At 31.4% G+C, this 25,603-nt stretch overlaps 1 protein-coding gene across 3 annotated transcripts in view; it reads right to left on the reverse strand.

Annotated features, from left to right (window-relative positions):
* Nucleotides 1-5,529: 5,529 nt before the first annotated feature.
* The window catches only part of LOC145321917 (uncharacterized), a 98,143-nt gene continuing 78,069 nt past the window's right edge, over nt 5,530-25,603 (reverse strand). For all 3 annotated transcript variants that reach the window (XM_080163580.1, XM_080163581.1, XM_080163579.1), the window contains 15 exons: nt 23,781-23,834; nt 23,262-23,429; nt 21,501-22,054; nt 18,914-18,957; nt 18,451-18,612; nt 17,738-17,789; nt 14,882-14,917; nt 13,814-13,872; nt 13,300-13,375; nt 12,339-12,422; nt 11,419-12,078; nt 10,865-11,008; nt 9,335-9,409; nt 8,679-8,821; nt 5,530-5,776 (listed from right to left, as the gene is read on the reverse strand). In XM_080163580.1, the coding sequence (XP_080019706.1) occupies nt 5,665-5,776; nt 8,679-8,821; nt 9,335-9,409; nt 10,865-11,008; nt 11,419-12,078; nt 12,339-12,422; nt 13,300-13,375; nt 13,814-13,872; nt 14,882-14,917; nt 17,738-17,789; nt 18,451-18,612; nt 18,914-18,957; nt 21,501-22,054; nt 23,262-23,429; nt 23,781-23,834 (2,423 nt within the window). In that variant the 3' untranslated portion in view covers nt 5,530-5,664. The remainder of the gene's footprint in view (nt 5,777-8,678; nt 8,822-9,334; nt 9,410-10,864; nt 11,009-11,418; nt 12,079-12,338; nt 12,423-13,299; nt 13,376-13,813; nt 13,873-14,881; nt 14,918-17,737; nt 17,790-18,450; nt 18,613-18,913; nt 18,958-21,500; nt 22,055-23,261; nt 23,430-23,780; nt 23,835-25,603) is intronic.

Genomic DNA, 25,603 nt, shown 5'->3' on the forward strand with positions numbered 1-25,603 from the left:
GTATTTATAAATTGGGTGTTTTGTCACATTATACATTTATAAAATTAGGCATTTTTAAATTAGGTGTTTTGTCCCCACTCCTATTATTCCATTATCATGCATGTCACAAAATATTCATAATTTGATCATTTTTTTTTCAATGCTTAATATTTATTAACGAATATTTGTATTAAAGGTATAACTCTTATAAAATTTCCTGTGCTGCCTAGATGTAAAGGAATATAAGACTTAGGAGATCCCAACTCTTAGGCTAGCCTAGACAATTTAATAAGGTTTGGCCCAATTCATTACATAAAGTAGTACGTTTTTTGTTTTGTTTGTAGTTTAAGATTCCGATAATTCCTGATTAAATTGAGTTCTCCAGTTCAAGGAAGCTTCTATAGGTACAGGGAAGGTTTTAGGCTAATTTACCTTTTAGGTCTTGAGACGATTTGGGGGCTATCTTTCTGCTTTTTTTTACCCATTTTAATACAGAGTCTCTAGATGCTTGGGGCACAGCTTCTAGTATTTTTAGTATCATAACAAATTGTAACTTAAAAATCTTTATTTGAATTATGTTACCTGTATAATCTAAATAAATTATTGTTTAAATTGCTTTGTTTTTTGGTAGTGAAGCTACTCTATGATTGTAAATGTCTGTAAATCTAGAAAATAAAGTTTGTTCCCGTCAGTCTTGCAGCAAAACACTAATATGTAAAACGATTTTGCGCGATTTCCAGGTATTTATTAATCAATATTTTTGTGGGCGACATATTTGTAATTTCATTTTCTTTTAATTACTTAAAGGAACACACCCTGCCTTAACCAAATAAAGGATAAACAAAAATTACCATGAAAACGGACAATGCAGCGTTCAAATAGGACCTAGTGCCAAGTAGAATCCATTGAGAATGAAATCCTAGCTGTTCCTTCTTGGCAGATATTTCAATTTTAAAATTTAAGGTGAAAATCACTAAATTTGCCTAATATACAAGCCAAATCTACCTTTAATACAGGGAGATTAGATACTTTTTTTCTGTAAATCGCTAATGAGATCACTTTTTAAATCAAATAAGAACACAGTAATAGTGTTATGACGTAACAAAAAAAAATTAGCCAATGAGAGGCCGTTATTGACCAATGGTAAAATTTATAGTGGCCTCTCATTGGCTAATTTTTTTTGTTACGTCATAATCAGTCAAACACTATTACGGTGTTCATCAAATAATATCTTAGTCGTGTAAAATCAATGAAGCAGTTGTGATTTGACTCGAATCTGGTTAACTTGTCTTTGTGTCTTACTTGTTTTCTTAATAATCTTCAACATTAGAGCATAGAATTCTTTACACAATGTGTATACACTTAGAATAGAGACATCTAGAGAACACCTCTGTCAATCAGCCAATAGGATAATGCTGGAAGAACAATCTGGCTATGTTATTGGTAGAAATGTGTATAGATTTTGGCTCAAAAGGGCAAAATGTTTTTACTCTGTTTGCATAATGAGTCACCTATAAATAGTTGCATTTCATAGGACAAAGCTTTGCTTGGGTAAAACATATCTTCTAAAAATGTATTATCATAAGATAACATATGATAAAACATATACAGTATGTCAACTATGAATAATTGAATTTCTTTGGATAAAGTTAGCTTTCTATAAATTATTTTGTGGAAATATTTCGTTGCTGTATTATATGATTTGATTGTACATAACAAAAGAAACCTGGTGTTTGTATGTTATAATTTTGTTTAGTTTAACAGATTATGGGTCCAGTTTGGCCTTCTAGATATACTATATCTATTGGTCTAAGATAAGATTATACAGGTTAATTCATTCCTTGTCTGTATTATAATCCAGGCTTCATTGATTTAATATTGTGTTTTGAAGTATTTCTAAAATATAAAAGTGCTATATGATAATTTGTAATCAATCTGTTTCTTTTAGAAGCTTTTCTAAATTAAATTTGTTTAATATAATGGAAGTCTAATTCTATTTGTACCAAATGTACCTTTACTCACTATGAATTAAAGTATGTCTACTACTCTGTTGTGGTAAGGTTTCCTTCAAGTTATTGTTTCTTCTTTCATTTTCTCTTCTGCTTTAGGCTCTTGTAAAGCTTTATACTTAATAAAAACTTGCTGCCTTGGTGGAACCTAAGGTTTGTGCTGAGTGGGAATATGATCATAACTATTGATGGAGGAGAAGGATTCTTCTTATCTTAGTTCTTCAGACATCCAAAAATCTATTTCCTTGTTCTAACTGTTTGGTACCAATCAGAGATTTTGAAGATTAACTCCTTAAGGTTGATGAATATAAGCCAAGAACTTTTGGTCTGTTACATTAAGTTTACTGAAGATTTCAAGCTTGCTAAACATATTGCCAAATCCTAAGCCTCCCTATAAGCAAGGATTAGGAAGAGGGGTTTGTACCAAACAGTATAATATATCTAGATGGTCAAACTGAACCCATAATCTGATTTATCTATCCTAAGAAATACAACAATAATACAATATTCACAGTTGACATATTATTATATATCCTTTGTCTATATTTTACTTTATATGCGGAAATACATTTTTAAAGGATATGATTTTACCAAGCAAAGCTTTATCCTTAGATATGCAACTTTTTATAGCTGACTCATTATGCAAACAAAATGAAAACCTTTTTGCTCTTTTGAGTCAAAATCTGTACACATCTCTACCAAAAACATAGCCAGATTGTTCTTCCAGTGTTATCCTATTGGCTGATTGACAGAGGTGTTCTTTAGATGTCTCTATTCTAAGTGTATACACATTGTGTAAAGAATTCTATGCTCTAATGTTGAAGATTATTAAGAAAACAAGTAAGACACATAGACAAGTTAACCAGATCTGAGTCATATCACAACTGCTTCATTGATTTTACATGACTAAGATATTATTTGATTTAAAAAGTGTCCTCCTAAGCGCAATTTACAGAAAAATTGAATCTAATCTCCCTGTATCAAAGGTAGATTTGCCTTGTATATTAGGCAAATTTAGTGATTTTCACCTTAAATCTTAAAACTGAAATATCTGCCAAGAAGGAACAGCTAGGATTTCATTCTCAATGGATTCTACTTGTCACTAGGTCCTATTTGAATGCTGCATTGTCCGTTTTCATGGTAATTTTTGTTTATCCTTTATTTGGTTAAGGCAGGGTGTGGGAAGCCTACAAGAAATACCACACTTTAACTGCTGAAAGACTGCCACAAGTAGATCCAATAACTCAAATTTGAAGCCTTCAGCTTTAATAACAAAAAAGTTGTTGGCATTTTAAAATGACATTTTATGTACAATGAAAATTTTGAAAGATTTTCAATGCTCATGTTATAAGCTTATTTTTGTCATAAATTTAGGTTGCCAGTAACTAATTATATTTTTAAAATAAAAATACCTATTTTTAGTCAAAATTGTTAATAAAATTAAGTTTAACTTACGTCGTAATCGGAAGGCTGAATCAGCTCGATGACCAATCACAGCTGAGCTCATTTTAGTTTCATTTGTTTCCGCTGTGATTTTACGCAAATTAAACCAAATTTTTTTCAGAGATTTTGACTATGAAAAGTGGTGTTTTTGTTGTAAAATAGGGTGTGTTACCGGCAATCTAAGTTTCTGACAAAGATAAGGTTATTATTTAATATTGTAATTTCTTTTATAAGCAATGGAAATCTTTCAAAATTTACATTGTAGATAAAGTGTAATTTTGAAATGCCTAGAACTTTTTTGTTATTGAAGCTGAAGGCTTCAAATTTGGGGTATTGGGTCTTCAGCAATTAAAACGTTGTTTTACTTGCAATGTTCCTTTAATATTTAACATAAATTTACGATATTTTAAATTTTGAATCATGTAACCTGTAATTACTAAATTATTAATTAAATTTCCTTCTTTTTTACTAGTTACTAGTTGATACAAAATGTTCGTTTGTCTTCTCGTAATTGTACTTAGTGTTTGGTTTTATAATCTTCAGAATAAAATTCGCCAGACTTTTTAATTTTGATATTAATAAAAAGCCCCACACAATGTGACAGAAAATTGTTTTTAAATGATTAATTTTTAAAAAGAAGGAAAAACACTATAATAATTTATTTATTATTGAATGAATCTAAACAATCATTGAGTCAACATGATATAATTATAATAATAAAATTTTAACATTATATAAACTATTATTAGTAATAAAAAGAATAAAATGCTTTATTATCACAGAAAGATTAATTATAAGTATTGTTTTTATTTATTTGATATTTAGTATCGTACCTCAGGGAGTAAGGGAGGGGAAAATGGGCAATTAATTCAATTTAAGAGTTTTCGCTTACAGGCCATGAAATCCAGATTTATCTAGAAAATGTGAAGGAAATTGTAAAGGGTGTGTTAATAAAATTTTGAAAACTATAAATAAAAAAAAGCATTCATTTGAAAATTAGATTACCAGTAACCATTCTGTAATTAATTACTAGAAAAATCTCCGGGGAACCTGTTCAACCCATGTTCCTAGATTTTAAATGCCACTTCTTGCACTTGCACATTCCCTTTAAGCCAGTACCTAAAGTCTGAGACTCTTAAAAATTGAATATTCGATCCATTGTCCCCTCCCTTACTCCCTGATCGTAGCTACTCTAATATTTTTACATGTTCTGTCAATGTTGCCAAAAAGTGTCTTATTTTTGACCTATAATTTAATTACGATGAACACAATTAGTTTAAGATTAATGGAGAAAAAGTTTGTACACTGTTAGTTTTTACAACCCAATCAAGAATTAGCAAAAGTCTTAAAATAAGAAATCGTGCTTTTATAACCTAAAGTTAGTATAATTTACACTTTACAGTCCAGTGACCACTCCCTCCCTGAATTAGACACATTATTTTTTTCTCATTTTATAAAAAAATCGTCGCTACTTATTAGAAAAACATATAACACTCCTTAAAAAATTTAATTTCTTAATAAAATCTAACATCTAAAACAACATTTATTTTAACATGTATATGTTCAAAGAAAGCCTTAGATAATTTGAAATTTGACTGGCTTATAACCGGTTCTAATACAGCGGATATTAATCGGTTTCGAAGCTATACTGAAAAAGAAATTAACGAATACAAAAATTGCTGAATTTTGATTATCAGAAAGCTGATTTTCCAATTAATGAAAGAATAAATTTATTAGAAATTTTGTCAATATAATAAATTTACATGTAGATTTATATTTTTTTTCGATGAGTAATAATTATTTTGATTAATTTGAAGTCACAAATAGGACTTTACAGAGATCTTAAGGGATAAGACAACAATGAACGATAAATTGATATACATTCCTATGATAATTAACAAAAGTACAATTTCTCTTTAGGGAAACTTTGGGAACCAGTTTTATTTTACAGTCCAATGTCTCCTCCACACATGAGAAATTTAAAAAAAAATGATAAAATAAAAAGTTTTGATAACTAACCCTTTTATTGTCGTTCTTTTATCTGGAAGTTCATTAAATCTGTTTCAGGTTAAAGTTATAAGGAGGGAGGTGACATTGGGCTGTAAATTATACTGATATAACTGTGTTATTTATTCTATGGCTCAAAAACTTTGGATACTTTATATTATTTTTTTGGTAAAAGAGTTCAAACTTTGCAACTAACATCATTGTCCTATCCCTTAATATCCCTGTCTTAGCTGTTATCATTACTAGGCTGACTGGCCATACGTCTGATGAGCATAGTTTTCCGTACAGTACTTAGGAATCCACTTCTCCCAGATTTGGCTGTCTCCTTCATTTGTTTCCTGAAACAAAGAGTGTAATAATGGATATAGAATATATGTGGATATTATGACAGGGGAAAAATTGTCGTTAATTTAGGTTGCTAACATGGACATCATTTATTGGTCAGATCGTTCAACCAGGAGGAGATGTGGTAAAGGATTTGGGCAAAGAGCACAACCCTAGTTTGTAATAAATATAATTGTATTATTACAGATATATGTTAATACAAGGGCTGCTATTCAGCCAATGACTTCCATTTAAAATTACCAAAAATTAATTATTTGTTGGCGTCGAGTTGGCGTAAAACTTGTTTTTTGGTGTAACTGAAGGGAAGTTGGTAAGAATGGGGAGAAAAAAGTGAAGGGGGTTGTGAAGAAATTTACATTTAGAGTTGTTTGTCAGAATCACATTCCCTTTTTCATGATGGAAATATAAACCCTTAATCTAACACACATTGTTAGCAGCGATGTTGATGATCATCCTTATTGTGTTTACTGTATCCTAGCTATAAATATCCAGAGGTGGGTAATAAATATTAAATAAATAAACAAGCTCCACCTCTATAGATATTATCATCCTTGTTGTGTATACTACATATATCCTAGCTATAAATATCCAGAGGTGGGTAATAAATATTAAAATTTTGACACTAATGTAATTTAAAGAGAATACACTCGTATGATTAATAGCAAAACAGGCATTTTCATCTGAATAAACCTTGTTTAATATCCAAATAATACCTAACATTAATTTTTTTTCATTTGTTAATAACAATAGCTCTGATATTTATTTGGTACCCAAAGTTTTATAGACAAGCTCTCTCATTCGTGGGCTTAAAAACTTTGGGTACTGAATCTTAAAACTTTATAACCATCTAATAATCTAAAAAAAGGTATAAAGTAGGGAATAAAATAAAATTTATCCTCGATTGTCTTATCCCTTAAGATCCATGAATGTCAATAAAATAGAAAGATATATTTAAAAAAAGTCCCATTATCCCTGGCCTTAAACTGTAATACTTTTTCCAACTTTACCTATTCATTGTATGAAAATGTGGCAATTCTACAATATACATTCTACATAGTGCTCAAGGATATAAATATGAAGAATATTCATTATTACATCGTATTATAGACAGCTTTCCGTGGATATTAAAACAAAGAACTATAATGTTATACATAATTTTTCGGTATGGCTGAGAACCGGTTGTTATCCAAGGGATATTAATCGGTTTCGAAGCCATACTGGAAAAATATTTCTCTTTTTTTCTGTTATTAGAAAGCTTCTCTAGGATTTACTTAAAGTCAATCAGTCTTTAACACTGGGGAATTATTTGGATGTATTTTGTGGTAGATTTAAAAAAATCCCCTGATCAATGATCTAATTCCATTAACCTAAAGTTTTCATTTAAGATATTTCTACAGATGTCCTATCCCTATACCTTGCAATGTACATATGCTATTGTACTTTCTGTGTGAAAAGCTTTTGTGCAATAGTTTTAGAATATATATAGCTGGGGTGTGGCTAGCATTTTATAGAGGGAGGGGGATGGGGGGAGCTATATTTATAGATATTATAATAGACATTAGAAGAGGTGTAGATAGCATTTTCCAGAGGGGATGGGAGGGGAAGTAGGTGAAGTAAGTTTTATATTTGTAGAATATGGAGCTCTGTGCAATAGCTTTAGAACAGTGTTATATTTCCTATAAATTTTGTGGGAGAGGGAGGGGGGGGATTTATACTAGACATTACAGCTTTTTTTCTAAAGCCTATGACAGGCGCAACTTTTGATGATTCTATGAAAAAGGATATGCAATCAAAAGGGTTCTTGACAATATGATGCTTTAGGTAGAGATCTTGTTGAGCAAGATTTCATATTTTCAGGGATCTTATTGATCATTGTTGCCACCCAATGTGAACGCTAATAAACATTTGAGCTCTACATGTAAAATGTATTTGAGTTAAATTCTAGTAAAATTCTTTTCCCATTTACATTTCAATGAAAACTTTTTAACACCGGCCTTGACTAGGGTGTCACTTTTTTAATGACAATTTTTTGTTGACTGTATGTTTGTTCGTCCCCTAGGCTATCAACTTGAACTGCTTGTTTTATCAGTAAAATAAAAAAAGGCGAAGCTTAACATTGTGGATTTAGAAAATACGTGGATATTATGACAGGGAAAACTCCAGTAGGAGGGGAGAGGATAGGGTGAAGGGGGTTGAAAGAGGAGAATAATTTTTTTAGCACGCTGCAAGTTTCATTTTATTGGAGAACATAAAAAATCTGGGGTAAGATTCAAGTAATAATATATCCATAAATGCACATTTTCTGTGAAATTTTAATAACTGACTTATTTACGTCCAATACTATTACGAAAAAAATAAAGTAAAAAGTTTCATTTTAAAATAGGTGGCACCCTATTTTACCGACCATATATTCAAGACTTTTGTCGGGTTAAAGTTCAACTTTGAAACAAACTTTGATTTCTAACAGAAATGTTAAAAGTAGATAAGGATTATCCTCAATTTATACAAAAAAAAACTTGTTGCGGGCGGAGGGCGGAGAGATCAAGAAAACAGACTAAAACCACATTAAGTAATTTAAATGCTAAAACAAGTTATTTCCGAGAATTTAGCTTAGGCAAAAAACATTAATACTTTATATTAACTTAAGAATAATTAAAATGATAGATTTGTAACTTACTAAGGGTATAATTTTTTTTATAAGTTTTATGAACACGTTCTCTTATTCGTCTGCTGATTTAATCTTGGTTGATTGATTCTATGTGTAAACTTTTCAACCAATAAATTCATTATTTATTGCAATAATATTCGGGATATGCATCAATTTATCATCGATTGTCAAATCCCTTAAAAATAATATACTTATTAAAACGCCCAAAGTTGAATATAAAATTATACCTGGATGTTAAATGGCAGAGTACTGGACACACCCACTCTGGAGGATTTATTGCTGGAGGTCTGTATGTCAAGGTATCTGTACTGACAGCACCATTCACCTGTAATCCAACAGTTCCCTGGGTTGTTTCTGTTCCACCGTACCTCTGGTAATTATATACAGTTGGACTTTCTATAGCATTTGAGTCTAATTTGACAGAACTTCTAGAAATTAAAACATTATAGGACTAATAATGAATGCACAAATATAGATGAAAAAATCGGGACAGAGTCCCTGCCATGTCGGCAGAAATACAGAAGTTCATGTCCCCTCTACTTTTTTACTTTATTGGCCCAATTGATCTTAAGGTTAATTGATTACTAATTCGGTACTTTCTCTCAGAGAGCTTAGCATGCAAAAAAACCGTTAATATCCCCTATTGTTCAAATACATTGAAATATTAGGGCGGGGGGAAGGGTGAGAAGGTATTTTCGATCTTTATTTTTATGCGGGGGTCCCTAACATCTACCCAATATAATCTAATGTAAAACATTAACACACGAAAAACTGATTCTCCTACATTTTTATTCTATTTCAAAATATTGGGCGGGATTTTCTGTGCTTGCAAGGCACTTTAAGGGAAACAACCCGACATTATTTTTCGTGAGTGTATATATCCCTGAGTGCATTGATAAACAGTTGTATGTAGATGATATCTTGCTATACTCTCCAGTAAAAACTCACCATCTAAATCCTAAATAATATTCTATTAGTATCATACTCTAGGATTTTAACAAAACTTGCAATTTCTAAATCCTAAATAATTAACTTAATTACAGGCACCTAGACCTTGGCAAAACATTTGTTAAAGTTTTAACGATTTTCAACAAATTATACCTTGAAAACCGTGTTTTCTAATCGGTAAATATCTTTTTCTTATACAAAACTCCCTAACCCAATGAAGAAAATAAGATATAGTTTATTTACTTCTGTAAGTTAGAATATTTAATGTTGTCCTATAAAAAAACACCCTGTACATTCAGTGAGCAGCTTTATTTCTAAATATAAATTGTAAAACTTTGCTAAATATTTGATATGAAATATCTATAGCAATATTTGTGCAAACTTTCTCATGTTCAAATTATTGTCGGAAAACTTTTTATTTGGAAAATTCCTATATTCCCATTGCAGGCCATCCTAAACCACCCATCTTTATTTAAAATGATGCTTTATGTAAAAGGACTCGAATAACATTTAATGTTATCTATCTAATATCTCATATATTACTGAAATAATTGTATACATATTTTCAAATTTAAAATTATATTAAATCAATGAAACAAAAAGGTTAGATATGAAAAAATATTTTGTGTGAAACAATCAATCCCCCCAAACATGAAAATCGGTTTAGATAGGACAAAAGAGCAGGGCTATATATACAAAAATGTGCCACACAGATAATATTTTTGAATACCATTGTTTTTGAGATCTCTAGGACCATACAAATAAAATTTTTCAAATTTCTCATAATAAAATCAAAATTATATTTGTGACATATCTTTTAGAGTATGGAAAAAGGGAGAGGACTCAGCACTATAATTTAAAATATCCATCAAAGTTTTATGAATACGTTCTCTAATTTATTGGCTTACATCTATTTTTGTAAAATATCTGCTATGTAACTCACTTTATCCATACGTCGCTCCATAATTTTTATGGCGTTTCGTATCCTTGTTTCAATATAAAGTATTAAACCTTTTATTTTCCTTCGGAATTTCAACATACATTTTGACATATATTTTATTCCTATCAATACTGACAACTTTTATAGCCTGTCTTATAAAAGTTTTAAAGTTTAAATTGATCTTTGAAGTTATTGAATTTTTTGTCAGGTGTTAGCTTACAAGGGCGTCCAAGCTTTTTCATTTGGAGGGGGGGGGGGAGCAATCACCCCTTTACCCCCCCCCTTTGGACGTCCTTGTTAACCAAAATTGTTTTTAAAACATCAAGTTTTAAGCCAATCAATGAGAAAACGAGTTTATTCATTAGAAAACTTTGGGAATCAGTATATTTGACAATTTCTAGTTTTATTTTTGCCCCGGGTTAATAAAACAGGGTTTTATTTTTCGTAGAAAAGTGTCTATAACACGATACGATACATTATTTTTCAGTATGAACTTTTAAATTTTGCTGCATCCACAAAAATTACCTTTTCACAGATGATTCTATGGAGATCCGAAAACCTTTCTGGATTTTTAACTTTGTCCTTATCCCATGGGTCACTAGGTTCTAGTCCTGCAGGTTGTTGCTGTTGTTTCAATAGGTTACCAAGGTTCAGTCCCACCATTTTCACCTTTTTGAATTTTTTTCATCATATTTGGATTACTCTAAAAAATGATCTAAAAATATTGAAGAGACATTGGACTGAAAATTAAATTAGTGCTCAAAATTTTAATAAACAAACATTCTCTTTCATTCATTGACTCAAAACCGTTCATTCAATCTTAATTGGTCGGTTCGAACTAGTTGAGTCCAAACTTTTCAACCTGTAATTTTAATCTTCAGGAGGGATAATTTCCTTATAATCATAAATATAGAAAAATAAATTTTGTTTTTGTTTTTCTTAACTAAAGTTTACATCTTATAATAAATCTAATTTGTGCTATTTTTTGCTATCTTCCAACATTAAATCATTGTTATTTCTGTGGATAAATTTTACTTTACAACAGTACATTAAAACTATGTCCATATATAATGAAAAACCTTTTGTTTGCCACTACTAGCAGCAGTTGATCCTTTATCCGTCTTATCTTTATCCTTCATATGTGAAAACAATCTTGACCACTGCGAACCTTTTCGTGTTTGTGTTGATGGTTGTTGACTGCTGATTGATCTTGCCAATGATACTCTCGGTGGTCTAGGCTCTTTGGATGGTGAAGTGTCTGGGGGACTTGATATGCTTGTGGTCAATTTTGCCTTGTTTATAGAGTTCACCCATGGAGATACCTTCTGTGGATGCAATAAGTTTGTACTCTTTGGATTCTCTGTAATTGTTTGGTTTACAAAAAAAGGTGAACTCTTTGCATCCTTTAATGTAAATGGTGAGCTCTTTGGAAGATTATTGGATAAAAATGGACTCTTTGGATCATAGTGAAGTTGACTCTTTGCAACTTCAGTATTATTTATAGATGAAACACTTGGTAAGACAGGTAATTTTGTATTATTTGACAAATCATTAGCTTGAGTATTTGTATCTAACTCGTCTTTATCAGTCACATTTATCTTTGGTGTAGCAGCTGATGGGTCGGAAGCACTTTTTCTGAAAGACTTTGTAAAGTGTTGGAGCACAGAAAGCTTGATGCCTAATTTTGAGTTGGACCCAGTTGGCGCCTCTGATTCCCGCGCAGAATTTGAGTCATTATCCTTAAAAATATTAGGGGATTAATAATAAACTAATAGCTACTCCATAATTTGAAATGATTCGTCATTTTGTTTGACTGTCTGCATTTTTAAAAAGATTTTATAGGCTTTCTTTGAAAATATAGATTATCATAATATTTGGGCAAGGTTTAGATTTGAAGCTGATTTTTAAGATTGTAAAAGGTTGATTTCCCAAAGGCCTACAGTCAGCTGCCGAGCCATGGTTGATTGTCTAAAATTGCATAACTCAAAAAAAAACTTACCATAAAATGATGAAGCCTAAGTAGGAGTAAAGGATGATAGCCATGCCAATATTCTTCAATAAAAGCTAACACTCCAGAATTATTCTATAATAATATAGATTTATCGAACAACTGAAATATGAATATGGGTACAAAATACTTAGATATATTAACATGAAAAAATTTGTCACCAATTTAGGTTGTTAATATAAACCTGATTTATTGGTCAGTTTGGTTAGCCACCAACTTATTACTATTACTCTCCCCCTGCCATAGATCGAGGGTTCATTGGGCTGTTTATTACACTAGTCCCCAAGTTTTATTATAACGTTTTCTTATTCGTTGACTAAATAACTTTGGGGACTTTTTTATTGAATTTTAATTGGTTGGTTCATTGAGTTGAGTGTCCATACGTTTCAACCACTAATAGTCATCCACAGAAGGAATTTTGTATAAGATTATCTGGGATGTACATAAATTTATTAGCCATTGTCTTATCCCTTTAGATCCTTTACCGCTGTTAATTAGCATATTTTAAATTAATCAAAACTATTTAAAGTTGACTATTATTTGAATTTCTATCTAATTAATTTAGTAAAAGGATTACATATATGTAATTTATGTAGAATTAAATTTAAGTAAAATTTTTAGTAGGGAAAAGAAATTGACAAAAAATAGTTGATTAAAAGATAGTTGTGTTTTCCCCTCACAGTAGTTATCGAGCAATGAACCCCTCTCCTTTTTGGACAAAAATTGAAAATAAGGGGGGGATTATCTCTCTATAGGTATTTAATTCCTAACCCTGTGGGGCCTATATTTGTGGTGCAATAATCCTGCGGGGTCCAAGTACCAAATCCTAACCCAACCAAACGTAAGGTAACAAACAAACAGTAAGGTCAGAAGCTGAGGGAATTAACTAAAATAACACACACCCACACACACACAATCAATCATCCCAATACTAGAATTTAAAAAAAACTACCTGATTTATTGATTGATTGAGCTGGGTTGAATTACAGTATACAGCGATTATTGTATTTATACAAGGTAGATCTTCACTAAAATATAAAAATATGTTTTGTTTTCAGTAAAATGGAAATAAAAGTAGATTGTTTGAAATAAAAAAAGAAACATGCTATATTTTTTGCAAGATTTTGAACCTCATACATCAAGGTACAAAATTTACCCAGTTAGATTAGATAATAATTTTAAATATAGAAAATGTAGATGATCAATGCCTTAGTTGGTCCAATAGTAACACTGAATAGGAAATATCTAACCACATTATTGGTAAGAACGGGCAAAAAATTTTTTATTTCCACCATTTAATGAGTTAACTTTTCTTTACTGAATCATATGTAACTAAAGGTATATATATAAATTTTTGTCTGCTAGAAATTCTTTTTTTGGGACAGAATATCAATTCTCATTGGCTATCTGGGAAAATATATCTATTGTATTGAGTAGCTAAACCTCTAAAAAAATCTATAACTTACCTATGGGCTGAACTATCAAACACACTGTCATTTACTTCACTGTCTTTTTCGGTTACGTCCTAAACAATGATTACTGATACAAATATACTAGCGGTTGCGCACCTAGCATTTAGGCGCTCTGCATTCAAAGGGTCAAAAGGGCATAAAAATAGCCTAAACCCATCTCAGGACCTGTATCAAGCTTCCCTAAAAAGGAAAACTCAATCATTTCATTTAGTGTATATAGAAATCTTGAGTTTAAAACAAAAAAAACCTTACTACTTTATATAATAGGATAATGCTAATATAAAAGTTTTTGTCAAAGTGTAGCTAAGGCCCTCGCTAAACGCTGAACCGATATGTTTCTTCTTTACAGTGAAGCTTTCTTTAGATCTTGGGAAGTTGCAAAATGTTTTTATGGTAGGGTTACATAATCCTCCAAAAAGAAATCGCCCTAGATAAAATTCCCCTCCCTAAATCAAAAGTTAAAACTACAACCGGTAACCCATTCTTTTCTTAACCCTTGACCAGCTATCAAAGGCCAAATTTTGCATTACAAATAGTAGGGAGATTTTTTTGTTTACAAGTATACCCTGTTTGTTTATGAGATTGGAAAAGTTTTAATGATTGCTATAAATTCTGTATTATAAATTATCATAACATAATATATACAAATACAACATATTAAAGTAGTAGGATGTCTGACTGTCTGTCTTTTTCTGACTTTCAGTTAGGTATAATGACTTTTCTATTGTTCTTTTCCTTGTTAATTTAGGGAGGGAGGGAACACCGGACTGAAAATTACAATCTCAATCGCTGCTTTAAAGAAATTTAGTACATTTTCTAAAACCTTAATTAAACCAAACTTTAAGTGTATAATAATGTTAACCTTCAAAACCTATTTGTTTATCATAATTTGGGGTGTATATAAACTTATCCTCAATTATATTATCTTTTAAGATTCCTTGGTAAATTACGAGCTTTAATGATAAGTCACTTTTGACTTTTCCTTGTTATAGCTACTAAGAAGCTTACTGACAAACTGACCAATTTATGAGAATGTAGTGAAGATTTGCTACAATAAATTACCTGGTAAAAGTTGATCAGAAAGGATTGATTCTCAAACTGAAATAAACAGACAATTTACAAATTATGGAACCATACAAAAAAGAGTTTTAAATAATCGCGAAATCTCGCTAGTTAAATAAGACGTCTAAGATTTTTACTTTTCTCGTCTGGTGATACTAATTTAATAAAACATTTTTTCGTTTTTTTTTGGTTTTTTCAGGGAGGGAGGAGTAATAACCCATTACCCCCCCAGGGGCGTCCAAGCTTTTTTATTTGGGGGGGGGGGGTAAAATTTGCTTGAGGGGGGTAATTACCCCCCCTGAAATCTGTTAGCAGGGGTAAATTTTGTTTACCCCCCCCCCCAAAATGTACCCCCAGGGTAAAATTTTTTGGGGGTGTAAATTGATAATGTATTAATATTTAGTATTAAAAATGCGCGCGAAGCGCGCCAAAATTTTTTTTGTTAAGGATTTTTTTTTTTTTTTTTTTTGGGGGGGGGGGTATTTCCCCCCCTAAAATTGTTTGGAGGGGGGGAAATACCCCCTCCTAAATGGTTGGGAGTGCCCAAGGTAGGGGTAAATTTTAAATGGGAGGGTTAAAATGAAAAATATAATTCGTTTCCCCATTATCCCCCCCCCCACGGCAGTACGTCCTTGTAAGGTTAGAAAAATGTCGGACATGCCCGACCTAGTTATAAAGTAGGGAACCAACTGAACAGTTTCCATATACTAAATATACCAATTAAATGGTTTACGAAATGGCTAGATTACAACCCACCCCCCTTTTAAAGATTGTATCTTTTAAAACAAAGAAAAGTTATTTTGTGTTGGAAAAGTTTGTGGTGTAGTTTGAGTTAAATAAATGTGCTAAGTTTTGTTGTGTAAGTGTAGATTAGGTGCTACAGTGTGTCCCCAAAGACGTCCAAGGGTGGAAAGGGAGTTAAGTGGTGATTAAACCCCTCCTCCTGACCTCCCCACCAAAAAATCATATTTTTTGACGGAGGAGGGTTGGGGGGGGGGGGGTCGTATTATAACAAAAACTTGTGAAACCTCTTCATTTTTGGGGGGATCTTTGCGCTATGGTTTTTATGAATTAAGAAAATTTGTCTTATGTATATCCTCAAATATGACTTTTTAAATTTTATACCCCCTCAGAATAAAGAACTTGGACGTCCCTTGTCCTCATTTTCTTTTTATTTTGATTTGAACAATTGTTCAACCACCAGTAATATTAATCTATTAATGAAGGGGTATTATTGTTAATTGTAATTGGTTAATAAGGCTCATTGTATGTACTTTGGACTTAGGAAAGCATTTGACAAAGGTTATCATCAAATAGTTTTTGTAAGGCCGGGAATAGGTATATCAATATAATTATTGCATGTTAAACCTGCTACAAATGTTATAACATATTCAATCCTTGTATGAAGAATCCTAATATGATTGGGTATAGCATAAGATGCGTAACAACTCTAAGAACAAAGGTTAGTACGTCCATCATTCTTGGCGTAAAAAATATCTTTCAATTTAAGGAGGTTGAAAAAATGGTCCAATTTAACTTGATTAGAATCTGTAATTTGGTCTAGTAGTTGTTTGCAAACTTTATTAGTATTTTAAGTAGTGGCAGTCAATTTAATGATATTTCCAGGGATGGAAAGGACATCGGATTGTAAATTGCATTAGTACCTAGTTTTATAACAACTTTATCTTATTCGTTAGGTCTAAAACTATCGGTACTCTTATTATAATTTGTTTGGATGGTTCGAAACTAGCACTTGCTGTGTACAAACTTAAAAAAAATAATGTAGAAAAGGTAATTTTTTTCTCCTTGGGGTTGTATATCAATTTATCATCTATTGTCTTATCCTAAAAGTCTTATCTTAAGCCATCAATAATACATAGTAGAACAATGACTGAACTTTCGTCTGTAAGACCATTTAGAGTTTAGATTTTTTATTATACTTTGCTCTTCTGGATATCTTCCTGAAGAACGAATTTTTTTTAATGTTATGATTTTATATTCAGGGATAAGACAATGGACGATAAATTACACTTTTTGTAGATTAAGATTAAGAGTCGAAAAGCTTGGACCAATCAAAGGACCCAAATTCTAAAGGCAACGAATGATAGTAACAGTAAAATTTACAGTCCAATGCCCCCCTCCCCCCACACCCTGTTTAAATCCAGCGGTATAAACATATCATATCGCCCCTCCCTATCCACCTTGCATGCACAACTAAGCAATCAATAATTGCAGTTGTGGCCTGCTTTTTTTCTGCAAAAAAAATAAGGTTTTTTTTGTGGCAAAAGTTTTTCTTTTTAGCAACCAATAAAAAATATTGAGATTTACTTTCGAAACTTGATAATTACCCTGAAAAGTAGAGGCTTTGTTACATAATACGGGAGAAGGGTGGGGGGGGTTCCCTGTACTTGGGAAAAAACCCTAAAATTCAGAGTTAGAGCACAGCATAGCATTGTAATGACAGAGAAATTGAACACGCAACTACCGCCAAAAACTTGTAGTTTTCCTCCCAAATAGAGCAAAAGTAAATTTAGAGGCATTTATATGCTTTACCTTTCTCAAAATGTCTTTTGAAAAATGACCCCATACCCCCGTTTAAGATAAGGGGGAGTAGTTAATTTATCAATATGCCTAACAACTGAGGGTGCTGTCCTAACCCTGAGGGCCTATAAAGTATCTAGTGTAACTTACCCTAACCTGACCTAAGGTAAAAAACATACAAAAGAAACCCCCCACTGCATTATTTTTATAATTTATCTAAATATAGTTGGTTGTTTTTGTGTTCGACAAGGCACTTTAAGGGAAACCTCAAAATTATCAAAAGGTTTATCAGGTAAAATTAAAAGTAAATATTACCTTTCTAGTTATGGAACCCACTTTCTTCGGATGCCAATACAGTTTGTCAAATCTGAAAAACAAAATAAAGTGATGATTTTAAGTAAAACAAGTAATAATCTTAATCAAAAGAAAGATTAATTTTGTTTTTCATCATTAGGGAACTTAGGTAATTTATCTATCTATCTGTATATTATATCTGTGTATAGAAAAGCCTACATCCTGACCGCCCATGTCCCCGCCCCCCTCCAAACTATTTACCTATCAATCTGCAATGCATGTATATTATTTCTATCTATCTACCTGTGTATAGAAGAGCCTCCATCCTGACTACCCATGTCCCCATCTCCCTCCAAACTATCTATCAACCTGTATATTATATCTACCTATGCCCCCATCCATCTTCAAACTATCTATCTATCTATCTGACTGTATATCTATCTATCTACCTATGTATAGAAGAGCCTCCATCCTGACTACCCATGTCCCCATCTCCCTCCAAACTATCTATATACCTGTATTTTATATCTACCTATCTACCTGTGTATAGAAGAGCCTCCATCCTGACTGCCTATGCCCCCGTCCATCTTCAAACTATCTATCTACCTTCCTGTATATCATATCTATCTATGTACCTGTGTATAGAAGAGCCACCATCCTGACCGCCAATGCCCCCAACTCCCTCCAAACTACCTATCTATCTATCAACCTGTATATTATATCTATCTATCTACCTGTGTATAGAAGAGCCTCCATCCTGACTGCCCATGCCCCCATCCCCCTCCAAACTGGCTGTCTCCACAATAATGGAGCAGTCTGTATGTCTGGGTGCCGCAGCTTTTAATGTATCCTGTTGGCTGTCCTGCCTTCCACTGACTACGTTCTTGTCTTTTTCCCTTAAAAAAATATTTATAATTTAAACAAGGATGACATCATCTATAAGTAGCGAAGCAAAAAACTTGTAGGACAAACCGACAGTTATAGTTTAGAGGGCATAAAAATACATAAGTATAGAATCATGAAATCTTTTTCATAGTATATCATTCTAAACCCTAACCTATCCCTTGATACTTTTAAATGTACTAATTGCTTCAAGAATTTCAGGAAAATAGCCAAAATCCACCCCAAGAATATATAAAGCTTCTCACAAAATTAACCAGCATTTTCATTATCTTCATATTACTCAAAAAACCTTACCTGTTTCTATTGAAAGTACTGTTTGAATTTGAACCAGGAACCGACTATTAATAAGCACAATAACATAAACATCAAAACAAAATTGTGGATGTTTTCATATTAAAGAAACATCAATTTATCTTATATCTTGATTTATGGACTAAATACACTAGACAATATTTATTTCAATTTACAGAAAACGTGCTTTATTGAGAAGCTCCGAGTCATGAAAATCATTTAAGTTTCTAAATAGTTGGAAAAATGAGGTCCTTACCAAAAAAAAACCTATTTTTGCTTTATTTCATCTTATTTTTTATTTAATTAACCCCACAAAAATTGATTTATTATTACTCAGATGCACTATAATGAAGTGAAACTTGTAGCTGGCTTAAATAAAGATTCCCCCATCCACCCCCTTAAGTCATACCGTCCCCTCCTACAGGAAGAACGCACAGACCAATAAATAATCTCCATGTTAGCAACCTAAATTGACGACAATTTTTCCCCTGTCATAACATCCCTGTATGTTCTATATCCATCCATTTTATCCCACCGTGTACTGTTAAACCTAACCATACTATGAGTTTATGGTAAATACCAATATCAATAAAATAAAAATGAAATTATGTTTTTGCACAAACTTTTAGTGTTAATAAAAATATGTAAACAATTTTGAGGTTGGTAGTAAACTAACAAGGTTGTATACTATCGCAAGGTAAAAAATAATATTAGAAAACAAAAGATTACAATAAACAATTCTCCTTTAAGACTCAGAAATGGAAGTTTTAATTAAGATACAAATAAATATTCAAATCAGACCATAACTACCAATTTAAACAAATATTTTCGTCGATCTATGTGATAAAGAATTTTAACCTTCTAAAAGTTGCATAGTTATAAAGTAAGGAAAGCTAAACTGTATAGAACAAAGTTTAAGCGTAGACACATAGTAGCTGAGCAAATCATTGATGATGATAAACAAAATTAACCCATCTGTATTTTAAAATCATTAGTTAAACAGTTTAAAAACTGGTAGTTTGGATTCAACCAATTGAAATTGAATAAAATACCCAAAGAATAAGATAACGTGTTTATAAAACTTTGGGTACTAGTTTAATTTACAGTTTACTCCCACTCTGTGCGAAACTAAAAAAACAAATCTCTGATATAATGTGTAAAAAGATAAAAGCGAATATAAAAATGGTTTGGTGGCAGCAAAAAGGTCAAAACACAAAATATCCGTGTAACATATTTCCTTTATAACAGGGAAAAAGAGATAGGGTAATGGACAATTAATTCATCTAATATATGTGTGTTTAGTAGCAAATCTACTCTAAAATTCGGTTTGCCTGTCCATTAGCCCATAAATCTGTAACGCCAATGGTATAGGACAATTGAAGATAAACTAAATGATAAAATTATGATAAACACAATTACCCCTTCTATGATTCGAATTATTGGAGTAAAACTTTGGAGACTAATAATTTGCACAACCCAAACAAGATATAACAAAGTCAATTAATGAAAGATCATGTTTATAAAACTTTGGGGACCAGAACAATGTCCCCACCCTCCCTGCAAGTAGCAAAGATATCCACACATTGTCCTATCCCTATATCCCTTGCTCCGGAATCCAAAGAACAAGATTAATTGAGGCTTTTTATACTTGATGAAAATTTATAGTGGATCTTGCACAGATATATTTCTTCTTGGTAGCGAAGGTAATCCATTATCAACTTAGTCTGTTTGTCCTTCTGTCTGACTAACGCTATGGGGGAATTGTGATTTTCTCGACTGCTATTTAAGATATAAATTTCAAATGATTTCTCTATATTTATTTTAATTATGAGAACTGAACATTAGATCTTTAAATATCTCTGTCCGTTTGTCCATCTATGCCTTTTGAGCTCTGCTACATATGGATTTTGTCATCCTTATTTTCTTCTTACATGACCTGGTTTAAAATCCACTAATGGCTTAACCCATAGTTTCCAGGGGATTGGGGTTCCCTCAACATAAAAAAATATTAAGTTATTTAAAACAGAGGTGAATTCTTAAAAAAAATTTTGCCTCAAAAAAATCAGTTTGCCCCACTAAAATTTAGTGAGGCAAAATTATCCCCTCTAAATTATTAGTGAGCCTCACTGATTTTAGTGGGGCAAACTGATTTTAGTGAGGCAAATTTTTTTTAAGAATTCACCTCAGAACTCTTCAGTTGGTTTAACTATTTCTGAGATATCTAACTTCAGATAAACCGAAAGACACCATTATTTTCAGAAAAGGAGGGAATATTACACTGATATTTATACAATTACCCAAAGTTTTAAAAACATAATATCTCATTTGTCGGCATGATTGGTTGTTACAAACTAACAGTTTCTATTATATTCAACCAATAATTTAAATCTATAAAAGTTGCAATTTTGTTTACGGTCATTGGGGATGTAAAGCAATTTATCGTTAGTTGTCGTATCCCTCAAAATAATATAACTTAGATGAAAATATATCCAATGTTACAATCACATGATAGTTATTTTCCTTAACATGGTTTCATCTTACTAATTATAACCAATCAATCAAATTGTACATGTTATTGTTATTTTTTTTCCTGGTTGAGATGTAATGTTTGCTCGCCACTATCACAGACAATATCCGGTGTATCACAGCTTAATAATTTTCCCGCGCAATTTTCTGCCACGTGGTGGAGACAGCTGTTGGTCACGTGATTATTGCTCTGCTGACCAACTTGGCTTTTAACGTGATCACTTTGGATAAAATCATCGCATTGAATGGTTGTTTGGTCATTTAAATCATCAACACTATGATCACTATGGCCATCAACAGCACTAAACTCACCACTGCTGTTGCCATCCAACAGCCTTTCATATTGTCCAGCAGCTGTTGACAGTTCTTCTATTCTGTTGGTGAACTTATGATTGCTGTTGATCTTAGTTGTAACATGATTACCACCACAATCAATATGATTATTATTCTCATGGTTATCACTATTGTGTATAATTATTCTAGGACTTGTTATTGTTGTATTATCACAGGTGAGCTCTAATTCTTTATTACTATTGTCATGACTAGCAGCACTATTATCAGTATTATCCATCTCATGAGTATTGCAAGCATCTACAACTTCAGAAGTCATCTTCTCTTCTAAAAAAATAAAAGTATAGAGTATATATTTACACCAATTTTCGAAGGGAATTATATGCAGATATCTTAAGGGATAAGATAATGGATGACCAATTGAAAAAAGATCAAGTGGTTATAAAACTTTGGGTACTTGGGTGAATTACATTCCCCTGTCTCCTTTTCTCTCCTTGGAATAATAAAAAATTTATCAAAATATACGGATTAAGTCAAGCAGAGTGTGCCAAACACAACAAGTAAAATAGAGTGTGCCAATATTTCCCCAAGTAAAACATAGTATGTCAATATTTCATCAAGTAAAGCAGAGTATGCCAATATTTTATCAAGTAAAGCAGAGTATGCCAATATTTTGGACAAAAAAGTTTAAAATGACAGATTGACGATCAGAAAAAATTAACTATAAAGTAGCTTCGCTACTAATATGATCATGACTCAGGATTTGAGAATATTCATTTAAGTCTAACATTTATTATAAAGGTTTTATTACTTTTTAATGTCATCTATATCAAAATAAATTTCAAAATAAATGATCTAACTAATCGCTGGACTGTAAAGGTTCCCTGATTTTTTAAACAAGTTTTTCTTTTTAAAACTTAATTGTAAAGTAGATGTTCAGCTCTTTCCTTCCCTCAAGTGCCCCTGTATATATAATATACATAAATCATTTTTAAAAATTTTGGAAAAGCATATTATGACAAGTAAAGCAGAGTATGCCAATATTCCCCCCAAGTCAAGCAGTGTGTGCCAAAATTTTTCTTCTCCATTTTAATCTAATTTAGAGAGATAAAAACTTTAAGAACTTTGTTTCGAATGTATGGAAATCTTTTTACATGATTTATATTAGAAAACTTTTAACTTTTTTGTTTTGTTTAAAAGTACTCAAAATAAAAATAAAAGTGAACTCTCTTTTTATTACAAAGATACCTAATAATTATTGGTTTCATAAGTAGCGCATCAATAACAAGCTAAAATCCCTTTTTTTTGTATATATGCAATACAAATGGCTTTCCTCTTTTCACAATACCAGCATGGTATCTATTTTGGTTATGCCTAATTGATTGATATTTATTGTACTACAAACATATATATGTTACATAGCATTCATATAACTTGTTCTTGTAATCAAACTAATTAAAGGCACTTCTTGCAACTATCCATTTGCAATATTATTACAAATTTAAGAGTAACTGCATATCTTGTAACATCTTACCTTTTAGTTTCATCCACAATCCTTCTCCCTCATCTTGCTTCTCTGTTAGGAAAGCATCTATTTCACCAATATTACTTCTAACATCACCATTCAGGTGTTTGGTATCAGAAGCTTCATTCAGAATTGTGTTATCATGGTTGTCAATTAATATATCACAGTTTGTTTTGTCCTGGTGCAGATACTTAAGTTTAATCAAATTTATACAAAAAGCCATTTAACAGCTTAGCTCTAAGGTTGCTGAATAGAAATTGCTGTACAGCCAAAATTATTTAAAAATATTCTTCCAGTAAATTAATAAGTGTGGACACTGCAACTTTGTAGAAAACAATCAAAATTTAATAAAAGCCTGAAAAGTTTACATCTAACTAATTGGAGAAAGTGTTTATAAAACTTTGGGGACAAGTATAATGTACAGCTCAATGTTCCTCCCTCTCTGATTTTTATAGGGTTTAATAAAATTAAGAAAAGAGATGAAAAAAACCATTCAAAAGAAGAGAATAACAATTTTAAGTATCCATCCCTGATATGTGTATCTATCTCTTGGCGTATCAATCTGCTCAGACATCAAACTTCCTAAATAAATTTTAAGGATTAGGGTCAAGCTTTTGGGTATGTAACTGTAGGTGTATCCATTTGTTCGAACATCAACTCCTTAAACTATTTTTAAGGATTAGGTTCATATCTTTGCGTATCAATCTGTTAAGACATCAAACTACCTAATTTATTTTTAAGAATTAGGTTCAAACTTTTGTGTATATGTCATTGTCTGTAGGAGTATCCACTTTTACACATCAAACTTTCTAAATTATTTCTAAGGATTAGGGTCAATCTTTTGGGTATGAAATTGTTGGATTGTCAATCTGTTCAGACATCAAACTTCCTAAATAAAATTTAAGGATTAGGTTCAAACTTTTGTGTATATGTCTGTAGGAGTATCCGCTTTTACACATCGAATTGACTAAAATATTTTATGATATCAAACTAGCTAAAACATGTTTAAGGATTATGATCAAACTATTGTACAGGGTGTTTCAGAGAAATCTGCGTTTTCTAGATTTGGGAAACAACCATTAGGAGTACAAAAAAATAATTATATGTCCATATTCTCTATAAAAATATGCATCAAATTTGTTACAGGTGTTTTTAATATCTCTTAAAACAACAGCGCATTTTAGAGCCCAAAGAATTCAATAGGTGTGTGTGTTATTGTATTCTTAAAGAATTTTATGCTATAACGTTGAATTAAAATCTTTTTTTTACTTGAAAACAACATTATAACATAAACATCAAAATAGTGTAATAATTACATTTCTCGTATTCATTCGAATCCGGTGGATAGGAACTGGTTCTCATCCATACGAAAAATCTATGTCTAGCATCGTATTTATATCCAGGTTTCTACGAATATAGAAATGTACAATCATAAGATTAAAACCAGTTTTTTTAGCCGGTGCCTTCGGCACCTCGGGACTAAAAAAAAATTTTTAATCTCATAATTGTACATTCTATATCCGCGGAAAGCCGTTTATAATACGATGCGAGAAATAACTATTAAAACTTAATTTAAAATGCCTTTTTTAAAAACAAAAAATCAATATTCTTTTTGCTTGGATTTTAGTTCTTAGTATCAAAATTCTTCATATTCGTTCCTCGACCCTCACCCTTTTATCTCTTAATTTTGATTGACAGAGAATCATCTTATAAAACATGAGTAATTAAAGAAAACGTACTTTTTACTAACAATTTTAAACCATGATACCTTGCTTATTTTAAAAGATATAAAAATGAAAAAAGTGATTAGTTATATTTGTCAATGCACACAGTATTATTAGAGATTTTTTTCTAAAAATGACTTTGCCATAGAGAAATAGAAAAAACTAAATTCTGAAGAACATAAACGGTCTTTGCATGGAGTCAAAAAAGAAAATATGTAAAAAATTTCATAAGGGGACATTGATTCAACCTTTTACTACTTTGATATTGTACTTTTGAAACAATATGTTGCAAAATATACAAGTTATTTCAATCTAATTGATATCTCATATTCAACATCAAGCATTTTTCCCCTACATGTACCAATCAGTACAGCAGCAGCATTTTTATAGATATCAAAAAACACCTTAAGTAAATCCAATGTACATTTTTACATAGAATATGGACCTATAATCCTTTTTTTCATATTCCATCTGGTTGTTTCTCAAAACCGGAAAACGCAGTTTATTTTCAAACACCATGTATATTTGATGATTATTTGTTTTGACATCAAACTGCATAAATAAATTTTAATAAACAGGATCAAAGGTTTTTGTTTTTGTCTGTACTTAATTTTCATTTTTTATTAC

This window comes from Acartia tonsa, chromosome 6 (genome assembly GCF_053477335.1).
Source record: "Acartia tonsa isolate MP-2025a chromosome 6, ASM5347733v1, whole genome shotgun sequence".
Lineage (NCBI taxonomy): Eukaryota > Metazoa > Arthropoda > Copepoda > Calanoida > Acartiidae > Acartia > Acartia tonsa.